Below are 22,227 nucleotides of genomic sequence, written 5' to 3'. Positions count from 1 at the left end.
AAATATGCACACAACCCTATAATATGACCTTTGCTAAAAAATAAAAGTGCATATGAACATTCTATTCCAGGATAAGATTTTTACAAAGCTTCATAGTGAAGTTGGCACAGTTTCAGCCAGCTGTAAAAGGAGTTCCTTTGACAGAATATCACAGAAGTGTAAACTATAACTTGAATATTTGTGTAGGTTTTTACCTTCTGATGCATGCATCTGGCCTTTGTTAGTCTTGTATGATTTTTAATTTTAGTTAATTTATATATTTGGAGTTGAGTATGACTTCCATTATAACTGAACTAATACACATTTTTGTTTATACGACAGCTGAAGAGCGCCCCCAGGTGCAGGATTTTCTCACTGTGTTGAAGACCCATTGGTGGCCTTTGGCTGTTTTCAACTGCTCTTTGGTTAGGTTAACTTGTCTCTTTGAAATATTCCCCATTTATATAAAAAAAAGAAGATGTGGTATGATTGCCAATGAGACAACTGTCCACTAGAGATCAAAATGACACAGAAATTAACAATTATAGGTCACCGTGCAGCCTTCAACAATGAGCAAAGCCTATACCATACATTTTAAATTTCATTACTGATGCAATAATGTAGTGCATAACATGGTTCTTTCTTATGATAATGTGATAATTTTAAACAAATACTGCTTTTTTTCCATTACTTACCTTTTAGGAGCATCTGCTATCACCCCCTCCCGATTTTTTGTGGGATTTGTGTTGCTCAGTCTTCAGATTTCTATGTTGTGTTTTGTGTACAATTGATTGTCTTTTGGTTATTGAATTTTTTGGGCATGGCGTTGTCAGTTTTATTCACCTACCAGTTTGAATGTTCCTTTGGCATCTTTGACCTCTTCTTTTTGTGAAAACTGTTTGAGGTTTTTTTTGTCTCATTGTTTTTCTTTTGCTGCATAAGTCATTTTAACCATGCTTTTTAAAATTATGTGCCAGATCTTATTTTCCTGTTCAAGTTAGTGGCCATCCTGTTGGTAGCTGGGCTGTTTTATTGTGCATGACTTTTAAACAAAAGTAGATGTGTGTTTAGTCTGAACCATGTGTTGTTTGTAAAGTCTTTTGTTGGAGCATTGGAGACAGATGCTGGTTGTTGGTGTATTAAGCACAGTCAAACATTTTTTTGTTATTCCTTATATCCCTTTAATATACCATAAGCCTAGGTAAATCATTTTTTCTGGATTTTTGGGTCATTCAAAATTGTCAGAGAAAATCGTTTTGATGTTTGCATAAAGAGCAAAGATACAATAAAACTATACATGTATGATTAAAATTTTGTTTTATATATTGGTTTAATTTTCATCAAAACTATGAAAGCAAGGTAATTCACCAGCAGAATCCATGAAAAACTTCTCATCTTCTTCACTGTACTCACACATATTAGTGCTGTCACTTAACTCATGAAAATCTTGTGGAATATACAGCATGCCTGAAGGAACATTTAAATCTACTGATAATTCTTCTGTCTTGGCACTTTTACAAAATGCCAAGCAGTGGAGATGCTCGAGTTTTACATAACGCCACTGTTTGAAACCTATAGATTCTATAGCTTCTTTCCAACTTTTTATCATGGCTGCATTTCTGTGCTGTTTATGTGAATCTGGTGTTATTATTAGCAGAAGCCCATTGGTATTAAGTAACTCATTTGCCTTCAGACAACATGTCCATCTTTGATCTGGAGAAGGAAGATACTCCAATAATAAAGAAAATACAATAACATGAAAGCTGTTCTTCGGTAACTCAGTCACAGGGCTTTTTAAATTCTGTAAATATGACTTTATAATGTCAATCTCCAAAGGACTAGTAGTCTCCAACTGTAGAAAATCACAACATAAAACATTCTGAAATTAAACAAAACCATAATGTAACATGAATATAAAAGTTGCTAACTTTTGTGTCATTTGGTTTCTAGTGAAGAGTTGTTTCATTGGCATTTATAACACAATCAGTGACGGATCCAGAACTTTTCCTAAAAGGGGGGGGGGGGCACCCGCTCCAGTCATGCTTCAATGATTCCCTTTATTATCAACCAAATTTTTCCCACGAAAAGGGGGGCCCCTTGGATCCGCCTATTACAATCTCTTTTTTTATTGGTCTCTATGAGATTATCATATTTGGAATACTATTTAGATATTATGGTTCACTTTAAACATAAACTTTTAAATATTGTCAATTTATAATTCAGCTTGTACTGTGAGAAGCTAGATTATAAGAAAATCCACATGCAAAAGGTTGATTCAAGTCAAATTTTTGTTGATTGTTGCATACTTTTTATCATCTAGAACTTCATTAAAAATAATAGTAGCACCAAAGAATTTGTTGACCCTAACTTAAAGAAAATATCTGCCAATAATATGAAATTAAAAAAAAAGTAAGCGATTGATTCTGGAGGAATTCAGAGTAAGAGACAATTTAATCAATTCTATTTAAAAATGAAATGAATATTTTTTTCTTCAAATTTGTGTGTCACATGTAAAAATTGTATGCAAAGTCTATAAAAACCTTTGGTATATTTTTTTGGGAGGTTTTCACAAACAATTGAATGCAAGTTGACAACAACTTTTATTATCAAATGACAATAATTTGATATTATTCTTACAGTGAATAGTATTATAATCGATAGAATTTACTTCATGAAGTATATACTTATCTAACCTAAGATTTAGTAGATAATCTTTTTCACTTAAATCATTTTACAATTTAAAATATCAATAAAAAAGGTATTCAATGATGTCACATTGACCTATGACAGTTCCTTAAATATCTCTTTTTAACTCAATATCAATTCTTCATGGGAGTAAACATTTTTCTCTATTGCTTCATATTAAATTCTAATTTAGCCTTGTTTAATTTAAACAATTTTATCAAATATGTTACAATTATAAAAGATTGAGACCTTGTTATTTTCTTTGCTGAGGTAAATAAACAATTCAAAACCCTTCAAATTATTTTTGTACAAAGTTTCGTCCAAATTATGCAAACAAAAAAATTTTCCCAACAATATCGTCTGCAGATTTCCTTTTCATATATTTGACGAGGTCATTTTCCTTTCACATATTCTTTGTTATAAAATATTTTTCACTTAATCGTCTATAACTTGTCAACAAGCACAAACTGTATCCAAAAATATAATTTCACTGTATAAAAAGAATGAAATAAAAAGGCAATTATTTATTTAAATTTTGATCAAATCTTACACAATTGTCCTTGATAAAAGATTAGAAAATGACATGATATAAAATATTAATGCATATAATGATGGAAAATGAGAAATAGATATGTTGCATTTTTTGTTAGCCATAACTATTTGCACAAGGGACAAACAAATAATATCCCCCCAAGATTTATTTATCGACAAAAGATCAAATTTCTATTTGAACTATGGGTAAATATTGATGTCAAGAGATTATAACTATGGTCTATTACTTTTGTCTGAAAAAAAATTAAAAATTAAAATGAAACTTTACCTCATAGTAAATCAAGAATAATTGATAAAATTAAGAAAACCAGTAATGTTACAAGTGTTTTTGTACTACATGATACCAGTATTATCGAGTAGAGTGCTTATTTTTTATTGTTAGTTTTATATTTGCATTTCTTACTCCTTTTGGTAAAATTGAAAGTGGTAAGGGGTATACATGATCACAAAAATAGCTAAAATTTACAAACCATCACTTATAAGCTGCTGAACAAACATCAATTCATTCTGTTCAGTAGTACCTGAGAAAACCTTTTCTTGCTCATTGTTGAAGGATCCTTGTGCTTTTGTCTTTGGTCTTTGCTGTTTCATTGGCAATCATATCACATCTAAAACAAATTCATTTCAGACATCTCAATCCTTTTTCAGTTTATCAAAATATGAAATTTGAAGAAAAAAAAATGGAAAAAAAATCCCCCCCCCTCCAAACTTTTTGACTCCCCCAGCCCCAAACAATGGAGCAATTACCCTCAAGACTCAATCCCAGAATGCCTTTTGAAGTATGGAATCTTGTAGTGCAATTTTAGAGAAATCCATACACTTTAACACAAGTTTAATTTTGTCTTTTTACTAGAAAAATGTTTGTTTTGGCCCCTAATTCCTGTATGTCTGAGGCAATAACCACCAAGACTCAATCCCAGCCTTCCCTTTGTGATAGGTAACCTTGTGGTACAATTTCAGAGATAGCCATACACCTACACACAAGATATTGTCTGGAAACAACAAAACTTCTGGTTTTTGGACCCTCATTCTTAAACTGTTGGTACCATAACCCCCAACCTTCCTTTTGATTGAACCTTTCTGTAAAATTTCATAGAGATCCATTCACTTAAAAACTAAAGTTATTATCCGGAAACCAAATGTGTCTCCAAATGAAAACGATGACATCATAGCATTATACAAACGCCAAAAATTGTTGCGGTAGTATAAAAAACAAATATTAGTGCAGAATGTCAATTCATAAAAATGAAATAACATTTTAAGTCTGGCTTCAAACAATAAATAAGGGAATCTATATAAAAGAAGATTTGGTATGATTGCCAATGAGACATCTCTTCAAAAGAGACCAAATTACACAAAATTGACAACTATACATGATAGGTCAACATACGGCCTTCGACAATAAGCAAAACCCATACCGCTTTGTTCTATATTTATTAAAACCAGACACAATAACTCAACAACAACAGTATATGTGTATCTGTTATAAAAAAAATCCATGGTGCTAAAAAGAAAGATTAAAAGTACAATGTCTTTACTTTAAAAATTATTAATGTTGAATTCTAAACATGACAAACTTACTGAAGTAGCGGACCAATATCTATCCCAACAGCCAGGAAATTATAATAACGTAAACATGACAAAATTACTGAAGTAGCGGGACCAATATCTATCCCAACAACCAGGAAATTATCATAACGTAAACATGACAAGAGGGACCAATATCTATCCCAACAGCCAGGAAATGATCATAAGGTAAACATGACAAACTTACTGAAGTAGCGGGACCAATATCTATCCCAACAGCCAGGAAATCATCATAACGGGCAAAAGGATTGAAGCAACTTCCTACATCTAATAATCTGATTTTACCTTCTATTTGTGATTCCCTGAAAATAAAAATATGTTTAATTAACTCATTTGTATACTAGAATTTGTACAATGTAGCCAAAAATGTTAGAAATTATCCTTGTATGATGCAATACCACTGAAAGCAGGGTTAATATAACATTTGAGGAAGGCAAAAATCTATATCTCTATAAAATTCTAAAAACATTAGACAATAATTTGCTAGATTTAATAAGAATCAAGATTTTTTACAATTCCTAATTACAATGTATTATTCAATTAATTAAAATAAAATACAATATATACATAATTAACAATAAATTTTATCCTTTCTTTTGAATTATTATTATTTGTTTGAAACCAATTTTCCTGGATTTCATGGTGAACCACAAAGTTAAATTAAGAAATAATTGATGCAAGCTATACTTTTTTGTAGTTTTAACATGGGTAGGCATTATATTCGTCCTTATTTTTGCCCGAGCGATAGTAAGGACTAAAATAACACGAATATAATGCCTACCCATGTTAAAACTACAATAAAGTACTATCTTGCATCAATTATTTTTATTCTGATTAGGACAAATAGAGTAATTTTTATGTCCGATTGCTATAAGTGTAGCGTGTTGAAGGCTCTTCCATGAACCTCCCTTTTTTTGTAAACCAGCAAACGCCTAGCAATGTGATTTTTCAGAGGGAGGAGTTTGAACAGCCAGCATGAACGGTTGTCGTATCTAGGTCAAATATGTCAATTTCCAAATGCAACACATTACAGTCATAACAAATGAATAAGCAACAACATGTGCACCATTTAAGAGTTTGGAAGTGTTTTAAATTAATGAAATATATCAAATGCATGACATTTGATAAACTCATTATTCTGCAGTAGTCAATATATGCATGTGCAAACAAATTTTATTGGATTTAGAGCATGGGATTATTCACAAAGCAAAAGAAGCACGTCATACTTGAATGAATAACAATCTTACAGGATGTACCGTATGCACACTTAATCAAATATCAACAAAATACAATTTTTCCTCAATCCATAATACAAAGAAATAATCCACATTAAAAACCAATTGTTCACAGAACAATTGAAGGTCTTTCCACCAAAAACAAAGTATTTTAATATGAAAGTTGAAAAAAATTAAGTTTAAAATGTCATTTCAATCGTCAAATGATAGCTTATTGTACGCTGATTCCAAAAATATATGGTTTCTATATAATATTTTTTAAATAAGGGAGATAATTTGTTACTTCCGGTTTGAAAAATGTTACTTCCGAGAGTATTTGAATATTTACTTGACAATGATTCCAAAAATATCTGGTTCTATATACTTTTATATTAATAAAGTCCAAAAAAAAGCTACTTCTGGTTTACACAAGGTCACTTCCGGTTGTTTTTTTCAAGGTTAAATGGTTTGATACCTTTTGCCAAAAGTCTCATGGCTTTATCATGTATACATAGGAGGTAAAGGCAAAGGTCAAAATCTATGACCTTGAGATCAATTTCAAGGTCATAAACCAAGGACCTCAAATCAAAAGACCATATATAGGTCCTAATTATATTTGGTTAATGAGTTATATCACCATATGCATATTTTTAAATACAAGAGGGGAGAAAACTCCCTTTTACGTTCAACCTACCCTTGCAATCAAAATTTACGTGTTACAACATTTCACTATTAACAATTTAGTAAAAATAATTTGTTGATATCTTATACGGTTTTTGGAATAAGTGAAAATAAGCCAAATTCAAAAATTAGAATATGACCTTGACCTAATTTTCATTTTTTTGGACAAAGGACCTCAAGTCAAAAGATCCTAGGTCTCTATCACTTATGGTTTACAAGATAGAAATGCATATCACTTATATCAAATGCATAAGGGGAAATAACTCTCATATGGAGCGTTCATATTCCTTCGGTCAAAATAGGACAAATCATGCGAAGGATAGAAAAACAATAGGTCTTTCCACAGAAAAGTGGAAAGACCTAATTATTTAATCCAAGATGTGACTTCATCGTCTGGCATTTACATAATACACCTTGTTAATGTCTAAAATCTAAATAACTTGACCCATTGTTTTATCCTTATCAAAGTCTAGCAGTAGTGTTGGTATTAACAGTAGAGGAGACAGGGGAAGAGCCAATGATTTGAACAACATACATATTAAACCCTTTGAATACTGCATGCAGTCACAGTACACAAGAAATATTAAGGAGTTTGTTTATTACACAATGTGAAATGAAAACTTTAAATTCCTAGAATAAATAAATAAAACAAATATTAATATGAGACTATGCTCCTCTATGTTTTATGATATGTTAGGGAAAATCCTCAAAAAGAATGAATAAAATGTTGACACAGAGATATGTCTTGCCCTTCTGTAATTTTGATAGTATGATTCAGGAATTTGAGATTAAATTGGCATTTAACTATAACATGAAAACTATACAAAACATTCAGTTATAATGAACCATGACGGAAGGTGCAGGGCCAAACAACCACCATGGAAATGAAACATCCCAATGCTTATAAAACTGAATACCAAATACCGTAGATTAATCATAAGTGGTTCCCCTTTAACTGACCTAATCGCAATCATGTACATGTAAACTAAGCAAAAATTTCAAAGTCAATAAATTATGACTCAGGGATTGGGGTTAAATTATCTCCATGGAAATATGATGTGCCAATTCTAATACAGCTGGACTAGTGGTTCCCCATAAACTGACCTAATCAAAAACTTATACATTGTTGAAGCCCATGTTGCTGCAGCCAGAAACATCACACATTAGTCAACACTTTTTTCAACTCTACTGAAAAGACAATAGATTTAGCAACTGCCATGTTGTCTTTTGCTCAACATATAAGTATGACAACTCTACAATTAGTTATGCTCCCTTTTGGATCCCTTTTGGAGCATATCACACAAAAAAATTAACACCAGTGTTTTTATTTTCTCACTTTCGAAGAACTTGTTATACAGTTCTGAATAATTGCTACAAAGCTATACAATCAGGCTTTTGGCACTCGGTTGTTACAAACATAAACAATAGCTTTTTGTTATAAATTGAAGTGCCAAAATACCATCTAATAAATGAGGTTTGAATTATAGGAACAATTTTATCAAATTTCACATAAAGGCTTAACTTTCAACATGGATTGATGGAATGATCTTGATTTATTTTGTAAAAACAAATAACATTTATTGATTTTATGCCATGTTTATTTTCTACCCAAACAAATTGAAATGTTTTTACAGTGGGGTAAACAACATTAAACCAAGCTGATCAATAACTTTACCAACTTGGCTGCAAATAAATGTTTGTTTGTAACAAATGAAAATATTTATCAAGAATAAATGCTTCAATTTTATAGCTTTGACAACAGGGCTGAAGCAACTGATAATTCCATAGATGTTATATTTTGATGTATTGTACCTTAATTAATTTCAACAAGGATAGAGAAATCAATAGGAATTACGATTCATCAGGATTTGAATAATTCAGCTTTAAAAATAAAATATATGTTTTTTTAGTAACAAAAGATAAATATATAACGTTATCAAACATATTTGAGTCCAATCTGACATTTGACTTTCTAAACCTGTTCTAAACATTACATTCTCGAAAAAAGAGGATTTATTTTTTCCTTAGCATAGCAGGTATAACGTTTTCTACTTCAATGTAGCACTGAAATCTTAACAAAGGTAATGGCTATGGGGTAGAGCTCAGTAGGTTTAGAGACTTTTGACTTTTAAGGTACATACATTAATATACTATAGGTCAAAGGTATTTTTTATATTAGAACTTGGCATCTGTATTTAGTGTCTTGCTGTTTCACAAATTTTAAGCAAAGTTTATTAATTTTTATCCCATTACCTCAAAGATTGGAATGTGCTTCCAAAAAATTTAAAATCAATATATGACCAAGAGGCATTCAAAGCTGCAGTAAAGCAACTAGGTAAAATTTTTATTATTTTCTTATGGAAAAAACATTTAACTTCCAGGGGGATTATAGTTTTTGTCTGAGTCAGAAATTTTCTTTTTGTTTTTCGACCCTATCAATCATTTTTTTTTCTTCAAAATTTAAAACCATATTAAGATATTGGGAAAATCTGGTCATCTTAATTTTTTCATGTTTGTTTGGTCTTCTTATTGTGTTCGCATTGAATATTTACATCAGGCCTTAAAGTCACTTTCAGATTTTTGTACTCATACTCCAAAATCAACCAATCAAAATGTTAGATTTCATGTTTCGAGCATGCTTTTTGTACTCTGAGCACTGAGCAAAGTTTTATGACCTGAACCCCAGGATATGATTCTTTTGAATTTAATTAGTGAAAAAAGTGTTAATCTTTGCTGCATAACAATTGATTATTTAGTATTTTTTCCTGAACTTCTCAGATCTAGCTGTATGTATAATTATACAGATAATAGACATGTATATGCAAATAACCCCCATATGGATTAATAAAAACAGTTGTACTTATTAAAAGAATAAATATTAGACAAATAACAAGGTTCTTTCTCAACTAAATATAACGTTATAAGGTCACCAAATGTGGACAAAAGTTAAAATCAAAGATTTAAGATCATTTAAAACTTGTTTTTAACTTGAAAGTATAAAGGTTTTAATTAAAAATGTAACACTTGATATATATATAATATACGAGATATAAAAAATCAATTTCAAGTATTTTATTGTTAAGTACAATGTATTATGTATGTTACTGTAACAACATTCCAATACTTTTTTTTTAATTCTATTTTTAATTTCACCATTTGACCTTTTATTTTTTTTTTCTCAGTCAATACCCAATATCAGTACACTTTTGATGTGGAGCATCAACAAACACACAAAGATTATTTGTAAATATTCTTTGTTGTAATCAGCAAACAAAAATAAACCATCATTGATATTCCTGACAAAACCATCAAAGTAATTTATAGATATTGATTGGTTTCATATAAATTTCACAAACATGTTAGATATTAGGTTTAATAAATAACATTTTTGTATTTTCATTGTCGAGTAGCAAAGCTATTTACCACATAGGTATCAAAACAAAATGAAAACATTTAGTGTTTCAATACATGCCATTTTACATACAATTTATATTTATTTATGAAATTTGACAAGACCGTTAATCTTTATTTTTCATTCTGTGGTTTTTTATTCCTAACAATCTATCAGCATAACAACCATTAAAGGTTGTAAATAATTTCAAGGCTAAATGAAATTGTTTTTCTTAAGGCCTCATCATTTGGTGATTGTTTTATTTTCTTCAAGCTGGCATTAAGAGATAATTTGACAGACAGTACCAATTGCATATGGCAATAACCTAAGATAATTATAGAATATCAATGGGTTTTTTTAACAAGAGGATGTTTCTCAGATACAGCCTCATCACAGGGGACAGTCCTGAGATGAGATGTCGCTTTGAAACATCCTCAAGTTCCAAAGACCATTGAAAATCTGTTTAAAGATGTTATCCTTCAATAGCAACATCAATGACATAGACTTATGACCCCATAGTGTTATCACTTTACACAACCTCAACCAAGAAAAACTATTTTCAGTCAAGTGGCATGATATGAAAAACTATCACATTTATTTTCGTGGGTACCAATTTCCGTGGATTAAGGAAAATTAATATGTTCCTAGATATTTAATTTCATGGTTTTGCGGAAATCCCCATACAAGCCTTTAGAAAATTGGGTATTCGTTTAACATTTAATTTGGTGGTTCACCAGTTCCCACGAAATCCACGAAAATTGGTATCCAAAGAATAATAATGAATCCACAGTAGATGATTTTTCAGGAAATTTGCCGTCTGAGATGCTTTTTTGTCTTATCGAATGGATTTTTTGGCCAAAGATGTTGTACAGTAATGGGTGTTTCAAAACTAACCCTGTGTTACCGAACACTTATTCTTATAGGAGTTATCTCCCCGCGTCCCCTTTTTCTTGTTATCGCTATATCTCTAAAACCGTAAAAGATTTTAGTAAACTGTTTTTGCCAAATTGTTTGTCTACTCTTGAGAATGATTTGGTTTATTTTTACTTGAGTGATCGGAAGACATCTTAGGTAGTTATTTCCCTTTAAAATTTAAGATAGGCGATTTGTTGGATAAATTCATATGTTATAAGTCGTAGAGGCCTACAGTCTTTTGATATGAAGTCCTTGGTCCATTTGAAGGAAATTGAGGTCAAGGTCAAAGGTGAAGGTCATGTTCTAAATTTTGTGAATTTTGCTTGTTATCGTTATTCCACAGAAACTGTGACAGTAAATGATATGATGTGTTTGCCAAATAACTGTTTACAATAAGGCGCAACTTCAACCTATTTCAGTCAAAGTGTTTTGGTTAACCCTTATAGGAGTTTTCTCCCCTTATGTATTTGAAATCAGTATTTCTCCACAACCATACAAATGATTGACCTGGGGTCTTTTGATTTGAGATCACTGATCTATGACCTTGAAATTGATGTCAAGATCAAAGGTCAATTTGACGTTCTAGATTTGGACCTTTGCTAAAAATTATTTTCTGTTCATAATAAAACAATTAAGTCTTCTGCATATACCTATTAATCTTATTTTTTTATATCAATTTGAAGAACCAAATTACATCAACAAGGAGTGACATTTTCTAACATCGATTTTTTAAATTTCATTCTTATTATCGAGGTGGAAAGACCTTCAATTGTTCTCTGAAGAATCGGTTTTTAATTTATCTTAGTATTATAGGATGTATGATAATTGACCATAGACATTTTTTTTTGTATAAACAGCTTCTATGTATTATATTAAATGTAATTTGACTAATATCTAACACTCAAAAGACAACAGAAAGAGGCATTCAATTCTAATTTAATGAAATAGTGCATTCTGTCATTTCATTGAATTAGTTTTGGTATTGAATATGAAAGGTTTCTGTGACCAGTCTAATACCTGCCAAAGACCTTGATTTCATTCACCATTTCTTTAAAGGCAACAGTTCATATGTATTTGTTTATACACCTTAAGTCTCATCAGTCTAGCATTATGCAAGTTTAATGTATCCAAAGTTTTGAAACTGTAACTAGAAAGATTATAAAAGTAAATTGAACTGTCATAGTTTGCTTTCAAATCCAATAAAAATTATACTAATTAGACTATCTCCTTAAATCAGGTCAGAGGATCTTGGTTTCTAAACTAGGACAGATGTCAATATAAATAGATGAGTTATCAATATATGATTTCCGCATGTAATATTTGTTCTTATAAAAAAACATTTCATAAGTGTCATAATTCTAAACAAATCAACAGATAAAAGATAATTAAAATTAAGCACAGATGGAATAATTCTTCAATCTTGCAGTTACTATGGAAACAAACCAACTTAGAACTCTTCTGGAAAGGAAATCATACAAACAGTAAACAAAAGTTCAGACAATCTGTTTATTAAGCAAACAATGTTCTAGCAGCTGTATGCAGAATGCAAATCAATCCAAACAAAAGTCTAATGCAGTAATTCTAGATACCAATTTTGTTCTGATCAGACAGGCATACTGCAAATGATGATTGTTGTATATTTGTGATATTTAGCTAGTGATCTTTTTTATTTTGCTATTTTTAGTATCATCAGCCATTTAAATATTTATCAGGTTAATAAATTTGAGTGTTTCAATATATTGATGGACAGCAAGCCAACAACAATTAATAATTAAATAGTAGTTGAAGCAGTTTTGGAAAATATGGTGCATGGGGAAAAATGTTACAATCCCATACCATTACTTTCAAAATTTGTATCAAGTCAAAACTATTTTATTTCAGGCAAATAATCAAACCCAAATTAAATAAGCCTCATATCGCAATTCAATTCGAAATATTTTCTGGAATGGTTAACAAAAATATTTTACATAATATTTTTATTAATTGTCCGTTTACAAGACCCATGCACAAAAATGACCAAAAATGGCTTTTTTCAAACTTCATTTACCCATTTTAATAATTGTAAGAAAAGACAATTTTTTATTGTCATACATGTAATGGATCCTACAAAATATAATTGCATTTCATCAAACACAAAAACTTTGTAGCAAGTCAATAATTTATACAATGCCATTTGCTGTTGTGGAAAAATAAACAAACAGAAAACTTCTTTATGTTTGCAATGTTTACTTGTAAACACTGTTATCTGAAAATCTATAATTGATGAAAATCTGTGCCAGGTTATGATCTAATATCATCCAGAGGTATATAATGAGTCATAAACAAATCAAGAATTTATGTATGATTCAGAAGAACAAAAATTTAATCTTTCGAATTGGTCTGCACAGACCATCCCATTACATATCAACTCCTGTAGTTTTTAATGTTTAAATCTATAACTGGGCCTTGTGGTCATAAAACTTTGTAACATGATTTTTGTACTCAGACTCCGAAATTAACCAATCAAAATACTGGATTTAGTGTCACAAGCACACATTTTGTACTCTGAGTAATGAGTAAAGTTTTCTGACTAAGAGCCTTGGTCTATAAATTCAACAGTGGCAGCTATTAGTGGAAAAGCTCAATATCATTGATGCAACTCACTTACTTCAATGCCAAATAAAAAAGCCGAAAAAAATATCACTGATGAAAGGCAGATTTAGCAGCAAAACTGAGGGTGATAGAAAGTAGGACAAAGAACCTATCATCTATTGGTGATTTCAATATCACTATCACACTACTTAATTCTACAATATTGCAGTGCCAGTTTCTTATACAAATAGATTTGGTTACTTGAATTTAACAAGCATTTGAGAGTATTGCATCTAAATATATAGTCCCCTAACATTTAAAAATTCATTGTACTGGAACAAAAAAGCTAACTTTATAGATATCAGTTGTCATAGTCTAAATTATTTAACACATTTTATATTAAAACAAAATTTCAAGCATAACAAAAAAAAACTATAATTTATGTGTATTTTCTAATGTTGACAATGGTTGATGACACTTTTTAAACTCTGCAAAAGAAATCATCAGATCAGACCAAAATTCTAACTTGATTTGAAACTGGACATTACACCAAATTCAGACAGATAGAAAGGGTGATCATTTTTACTATTATTTAATAAAATTGTCTAAAATATTTTTCAAGATAATATGTAAGGGCTATTCCAGAAAAAAATGTATGGGGGGGTTGGAAGGCATATTATATTAATAATACATGGGTGATGGGAATCAGAGCAACTTTTCACACTATAATGCACTATAATACTCAATTACAATTGTCTGGGTGGCGGGTGCTGACAAAAACTGCCTTCCAACCCCCCCATACATTTTTTTCTGGAATAGCCCTAAGAGTAATGCCAATTGATTTTTAAACTTTGTTCTTATGCTGTGCTGTTACACCACTATCCCAGGTTAGGTTCAGCTCTCACAAACATGTTTAACCCTGCCACATTCTTTATGTGCCTTACTCAAGTTAGGTCCCTTTTATATCTGACTAAATTCGTTTATTTTTTTCTCATTGTTGAAGACCCTCAGGTGACCTATTATTTCTGTTATGTACTTTATTATCCTCAATCAGCAAAACTACCAACATTAGACTACTTCTGCATAACTTGAAAGCATACAGTGTATCCTTATTACACACCTGGCAATCTTAGATGTGGGTCACCTTGATTTATGTTTTAAGTCCAATTGAAAGGCTGGTTGTTTTGCTTAACTGTTGGTTTTAGTTTAGATTGTCAAAAACATTGTTTCTCATTATCAAAAGAAAATTTGAAATCATATATTCATAAAAATTTGTTAAGATTTCAACAGAACCCTGTGTCTAGCATGTGATTGCTGATGCTGATTTCTAGGTTTGGTCAACAGAAAAAAACTTTGGAACATAAGGCATCTTCAATTATAAGTATGAAGCTACAAAGTATTCTATATTCTAAAATATAACGCTTTATACAAAATGTACAAATGGTTTACGAAGAGGTTGCTCATGCTGCCACGTTTGTTGCAAGCAAGACAAGCAAGAGTTTCTCCCTGTATAAACCTACTGGTAATTTAGCCAATTATTGCTTATCCAGACCACTGGTACTATAAATCAAGGTGAGCCAAAACACTCAATTGTTTAAATATTAAAAGAATGTTATATGCTTGCTTTAAAGCATTTGGTTAATACAGATGCACATGCAGGTGAAATATAAGACAAAATTTTTATTCCAAAATGGATAGACAAACAATTGAGATTATAGTGGTGACTTACTGAAAATCTAGTGTAGACAATACCTCCGCTTGTACATCACTGACTAAATTTGAGGCTGCTCTGCTATCGGTTTCACTAATCCTTTTTCTATTCTCGTCAGATCTATCTAACAAGTTGCTGTCTTGGCAGGCTAGTTTTATTTTCAGTCTGTGTGCATCTCTTCTCTGTTCCTTTTCAAGTGCTTTCTTCAATCCATCATTGTAGAAATATTCCATAATTGTTTCACGACACCAATCTATTCTGGTTTTAGGTAGTTTTGACCAGTGGTTACAAGATAGATTATACATGGCATCAGCATATTCTTTTAAAACTGACTGATCAGAACAGTGAGTTTTCCATATTCCATCCAAATCATTTGAACCTTTACAAAAAATACATTCATATTATTTACTTAGCTTTCAATCCAAATGTATATATGCACATGTCATGCAACTGAAAACAATATAGTTATTTTTTAATTAAATATGCATTTCATTAACTCTTTTTTTTTATATATAAATCAGACCATAGAATTGAAAAGTCAAAAAGTCTTAACCTCATTAATTATAATTTTCCTGAAGGGGCAATTATAGTATGGGAAAAACATAAATCTGCTTAATTTGCTTGGAAGCGTTAGGATTAATATATCTTTTGTAAAAAAAAATTGGTTCATGTATTTAATAAAAAAAGTTTTGTTCAAGCTATGTTCTGTCACACTAAAAAATCCTTGCCTCTCAAGAGATGGACAGTAGAAGTACCTTACCATTCTTGTACTTTTTTCTTAAATCTGCATGTACACCTTTGATAATAGCTGCTAATCTGAGATGTTCCTCCTTTTCACTATCCATCTTTAGTTATTTGTACTTTCCTGTTTTTAAGAACTTCCTGCCATGTTAAATATTGCTACAAACCACAAGTTAGATGTACCTGATTAAAGAAAAGAAAATATATAAAAGGATTGTGTTTTTTTGTTTATTTTGATTTTAATCACTCTACATTTATGTGAAAGTCTATAGTGAATAAAAGTAAATGTTTGGTTACTAAAAATAATAGTACAAGCATGAAATCTTAACAAGAAACCAGTTTCAATACCAATACCATACACTAAATATCAAAGTATTTACAACATGTGTAAAACTCAATCTAAATAGCAATACAAATTGCCATTTTTTTAGTGTTTAGATAGGATATCCTGTCATCACTCAATAAAATGTGTAGGAATATACATGTAGCACTTTCAAACTGTAAAAAAAATTATTTTCCAGACTACATGTACTATATTCACTGTGCTTAAACGGCTGTGGGTAACTTAAGTTACCCACAGCCCAAGATGGAGCCGCCTTGCGTCGGTTAGGGACTTCTATTCTATAGAATAACAATACCATGGATGCATCAATTAAACCACTGAATTAAAAAGTTGTATTAATCGTTTAGGGAAACCCCTAAACTTAACAGGTGATAAAATTCTACAAAATAAACGATCACAGCACGATTTGAAAAAACGCTTAGGCTGTCCGTAACTTAAAAACAACTTGTCCGTAACTTTTTTCATTATACCAATAGGAGTGTCCGTAACTTTCAAAGAATCGACATACGTGGATGTAATGTTTTACTTATGATAGAGATTGCATCGAATACATAACATGCATAATCAGAAATGAAGTAGATCTCTAGTATGATATAATTCATTTGAATTAGAATGGAAGACAAAATTGAGAATAATATGAAAAAAATAACGATAAATCTGTTAAACTCGGTTCTGATTTTTTATAACGTCGTGATACCCAAATCGCCCAGTTCGGAGGGTGGTCTCTTACCATTGCAGATAATCTGTTGAAACATCACTGTTGATTTTTATTTTTGAACAAGTAGACTACACAAGTATTTTTTACACATGCATGTGGCGTGTATGCACTAACTGATTTTCTGCCAGCAATGACAAGAGTAGATCATGTGTAAATCTGGGATTATTTTTTTTTTTGGGGGGGGGGGGGGGGGGCAAAATTGCTCAATCACATGACAATTATCAAAGGTTCAGCCAAAAACGATTATATTCAAAAGACATTCATTTCAATTGATTTAAAAAAAAAATCACTTAATTCTAAGTCCAATGACATTACGATTCGATTAGAATTTATAGTGGCCTGTTGCATTCGATGCTCGAACTTTATAGATTTGCAGTAAATGAGAAAACTTGAAGAAAGGACATTTTGTAAAAATGTATAAGACCTAGTTTTAAAGCTAGCTGCATATTTCACTTGTATGCAAGTTGCATTAAATTTCATTAAATTGAACTAAACTAAAAGACACAATAGTTAAAATTCAGTGAAATAAAAGGAATAGAGCAATCAACATAGTGTAACAATAAGAAATAATATATGAAAATATAAATAACTAAGACAACAGGGTAATTTAATAGTTTAACAATTCCTGGTAACATACAAAGAGAAAAAAAAACATACTAGGAAACATATTCAAAAAAAGATAACACTATAACTTACTGGTGGGATGTATAAATACCGAGCCGCGTCAAAGAGTATTCATCAAAATACACATAAACATGATAAAAAGAAACAGAGGTGAAAATAAACCGCAAACAGATAATTAAACTAACAAAATTGAAGAGTATGACAAAGCCATGGTGCGAATCGAAAACGTCGATAAGACGCATGTCAGTTAATAAAAGTTCAAACCATAACCAGGATCGAGTACCACAAACCCCACATAAAACCTCTGTGGTGTAAGTATGATGCGTTAATAAAATCACATTTGGTGGTGAATGAGTAGTATAAACGGCCATGAAGGTTACAAATATGATGTTAATTGTCTTCTAATTGTTGAAATTATAATTCTTAAAATTTTAAATCAAAAGTTACCCACATCTGAAAATAAAGTTACGGACAGTCTGCTTAATTTTGATCAAAAAGTTACGGACGTCTTATGTATTTTGTAAAGTTCGGCCTTGCGCTTTAGTGAACTCTATATTAACAAGTTTATGGTAATTGTTAGTTATTTCTTTATTCCATAATCCTATAAATATTTACATTCTGCATGAAAAACGTCGCAAAAGGTACATTTTGTATGAATTAAAAATCAACGAGTTTAGAGTCCGCCATCTTGGGCTGTGGGTAACTTAAGTAACTTAAGTTACCCACAGCCGTTTAAGCACAGTGATATTGCAAAAACCCTGTTTTAATATGCATAGGAAAGGAATGTGTACTGTAAAGATGTATCTCTCTGCAGTGTTTTGAATGTGAAATGATTTTGTGTTTTTGTTTGATGTTTTTTTCCTTCATCAATCTCATAAGTTAAGCCTTTTTCAATGGATTTTTATAGCATGTTCTTATACTGTGCTAATGCTGTTACACAACTGTCCCAGGTTAAGGGAAGGTTGAGCACTCTCATATATGTTTAATTCCACCGCATTCTTTATTTGCTCTGAAGTTCGGTGGATAGTTGTCTCATTCACATTCATACCACCATGACCACATCTCTTATTTTTATATTGCTAACATGCCAGTATTTTGCATCTTCTTATGATATCTAATCAAATTGCTACTGTTTATCCACCATGATCCACATACACATATAATTTGCATCTATCATTTTCTATAATGCACCTTGCCATGCAGCACTGTCCCATGTTACCTTTACATGTAACAGTAAATTTTTTTCCACCACTGTTTTGCCAATTTATTAAATGCTTTTTTTTATTTTGGGTGTGCCCTTTGATTGAGCTGTCATACTGTTTGTACATTTGTACATACAATGTACATATATAATATTAATAATAATGTTGTGGTTTTTTTTTTCTACAATATTATTGGTTGAAGCTCCTTTTAAGTCCATTATTAAATGGAAATAAAACTTTAACTTCTTACACTTGTAAAATGTAATTCCCAAAATGTGGCCAATTTTTGGTAATGGCTAATTTTAAGGGATGGTTGGAAACCCATAAATAGAGATGTAATCATAGATCAAATTTATTCGTTATGTGTATGTTCATTTGTGTTACTACATCTTTTTGAGTTGAGCCATTTCAGTTGATATTTTATAGTGTGTCTTTCTATGTTGTGATGTTACACTATTTTTTCAGGTAAGGCTAAAGGGTGAAGGTTTGGAACTATTAAAACGTTTAAACCCACTGCAATTTTTTTGCACCTGTCCTAAGTCAGGAATCTGATCTTCAGTAGTTGTGGTTTGTTGATGTGGTTTATATATTGTCCTCTGTTCTCATTTTTTTATACAGATTACTTAGACCGTTGATTTTCCTGTTTGAATAGTTTTACACTAGAAATATTTTAAGGGCCCTTTATAGCTTGCTGTTTGGTTTGAGCCAAGACTCTGGGTTGTAGGCCATACTTTGACCTATAATGGTTTACTTTTATATATTGTGACTTGGATGGAGAGTTGTCTCATTGACACTCATACCTCATCTTCTTATATTGTCATGCAAGTATATCCAATAATGAGGATCTTCTCCTACCCAACTATCAATGTGCCAAAAAAAAATATATGAAAATATCAGTATAAAAACATTAAAATTGAACAAGAATGCGAAGTCATATGTTAAAGGACTAAGATAACAGGATAAGTCCTAGCTCACCTGTGTGGACCTAGGCTTCTTGTTTTGTGTTTGTAAGCACAATGTTTCTGCTTTAATACAGTGATTGCTTTTAAAATAAGTCTTAAGTTTATCTTTAACGCTCATTAATAGTGAGTTATCCTTTTATAATGATGCTGTTACCATAAAATAATATTTCAACAATCTTCGATGACTGGATCCTCTTAGGAATGGGGAATGCAACACTTGCATCTATGTCTTCTAATTTTCCTATGGATGTATCTCCCATATATGGTGCACTACTAATAGTTTTAGTTTCTTTTTAGAAGACAAGAAACATGACAACTTTTCTTCATAAATCACTTTCGTTGATCTTTGAATGTAATGACTACTTATAAGACCGATGGAGTATATACAGTTTAAAAATAGCGCACAGTGAGCTGAGTCACAGAATACTGAGTCTTCAATTTTATTGCTCGAGTAGGTTAAATTTAAGTCTATCTAGACATGCAATCAAGACGTATTTGCAAAGTAAGACTTACTATACAAATCCTTGATACAACTCATTGGTTTTATCAATGAACTAAAAAAAAACAATATCTTAAACTAGACCTTCATCGTTCAATCTGAAAATAGTATAAAATACACGGCCGACACTCGGCTAACCGAGAGATTGGTCGGTTAATCTATATTGAGCATGCGGCTATATCGGCGGTTGGTCTGTTAATCGGGTTGGGCTAAAGTCTGTTAATCAGGTGTTATCGAGAAAATCATTGAAAGTTTAGAATGTTTCATTGTATAACTTTCAAAATATATTTTCATCATAAAAAGTATTCATATCTAACAAAACAATTCAATGTACTGAATTCAGTGGTGTAATTATTATTTTCCTAGCTTCAATGTACGATCTATAAAATGAAAAGGCGGGTTACTCATCAATAAATTTATACACATTTTACACACATAAAATGTACACAAAATGACACATTGGTTAAATTTACTTGCATTCAATATTTTGAACATCGAAAAAAGAAAGGCATTTTGGTGACATAAATCAATCTTTATTTAAAACCTGGTCTGTTAATGGGTTGGATGTATAAAACCCGGTCTGTTAATTGGTCTGTTAAGAGTTATGAATCGCAATACAGTCAGGTACATGTATAATTTCATTGCTATATGGGGTATTATCGGATCAAATGGGTAGGCTCAAGACGAGCGGCTAAAATATACGAAAACGACACATGAGCAATGAAACATAACATATACGGAAACAACACATGAAATTGAAAATTGATAAAAATGGTTTCAAAAGGTGTAATACTAAAGTAATATTAATTTCATCCAAGAATGATCGCATATATCATGTTTATTCTGTTTAATTGTCACGAATGACACAGATTTGTCATCTACATTGGTAACCAGTATATAAATCAGAGATAAACGTCGTAATGCAACTAAACATCAGTAAGTAAAATATATTGGGATGACAAAATATGAAAAATAAAGAAAGAATTATAAGTAAGATAAATAAAATGTAGAAAAAAATGACATAACAATTTAAAGAATACAGAAAAAAACAATACCCCCAATCCGGACCATCATAGTATACACGAGAATCTGGATGGAAACGCAGAATCATAGAATAATAGATAAGGACACAAGAGAGTGATACATTGCTAAAACGAGAGAAAAAATAATACTTTTTTTAAGAATACACACATGAAACACCGATGGCTGTTGATACAGTAACGGATTGAGATGTACTTATATTGGTGACAAATTCTAGAAGTTTACATGCGGACAACTATGGTGGCAGGTTAATGCCATTTTGCGTTTCTGCCTTTCATATTCTATATGACGAAAACGCGAAATTACGAAGTCGAAAACGCGAAATCGGTTTCGCGTTTTCGACTTCGCGATTTCGCATTTTCGCCTTTTCCACTTCGCGATGTCGCGTTTTCGCGTTTTTGCCCTATAGAATATAAAAGGCGAAAACGCGAAAACGCGAATGGACTTCACCGGCCACCATAGACAACTGTAGTTCTCCTCTGCACTTATGAAGAAAGGAACTAAACGTAATAAAATGAATTGAAACTTAAAATAACCAAATGTAGCTGCATTCGCTCCTTTCCGTTTCCGTGAAAAAGAAATGTTTTTACAAGTGCAAAATGTTCTATGATAGATATCATTTTGTCAGACACTTTTCTTTTTTTTTTGATTTGGTTCTTATAACGTTAAATTAAGCGTTTTACTCTTAACAGACGTATGACCAACCCGATTAACAGACCAATCGCCCATATAGCCACATACTCAATATAGATTAACCGACCAATCTCTCGGTTAGCCGAGTGTCGGCCGTGAAATATGTTCGATATATTAT

The 22,227-nt window shown here is 31.3% G+C and overlaps 1 protein-coding gene across 5 annotated transcripts in view; it reads right to left on the bottom strand.

Moving 5' to 3' along the window:
- Nucleotides 1-1,279: 1,279 nt before the first annotated feature.
- LOC143079586 (S-adenosylmethionine sensor upstream of mTORC1-like) overlaps nt 1,280-22,227 on the bottom strand; it is a 41,347-nt gene continuing 20,399 nt past the window's right edge. Inside the window, exons 1-5 of one of the 5 annotated variants that reach the window (XM_076255012.1) lie at nt 20,031-20,130; nt 16,047-16,210; nt 15,305-15,665; nt 4,991-5,105; nt 1,280-1,858 (exon numbers count right to left, since the gene is read on the bottom strand). In XM_076255012.1, coding sequence (XP_076111127.1) covers nt 1,310-1,858; nt 4,991-5,105; nt 15,305-15,665; nt 16,047-16,131 — 1,110 coding nt within the window. In that variant the 5' untranslated portion in view covers nt 16,132-16,210; nt 20,031-20,130 and the 3' untranslated portion in view covers nt 1,280-1,309. The other 4 variants (XM_076255005.1, XM_076255019.1, XM_076255039.1 and 1 more) reach the window with 4 other exon arrangements.

Source organism: Mytilus galloprovincialis, chromosome 1, assembly GCF_965363235.1.
Source record: "Mytilus galloprovincialis chromosome 1, xbMytGall1.hap1.1, whole genome shotgun sequence".
NCBI lineage: Eukaryota > Metazoa > Mollusca > Bivalvia > Mytilida > Mytilidae > Mytilus > Mytilus galloprovincialis.
The sequence above is the reverse complement of the archived record's forward strand: the minus strand, read 5'-3'. Positions and strand labels throughout refer to the sequence as shown.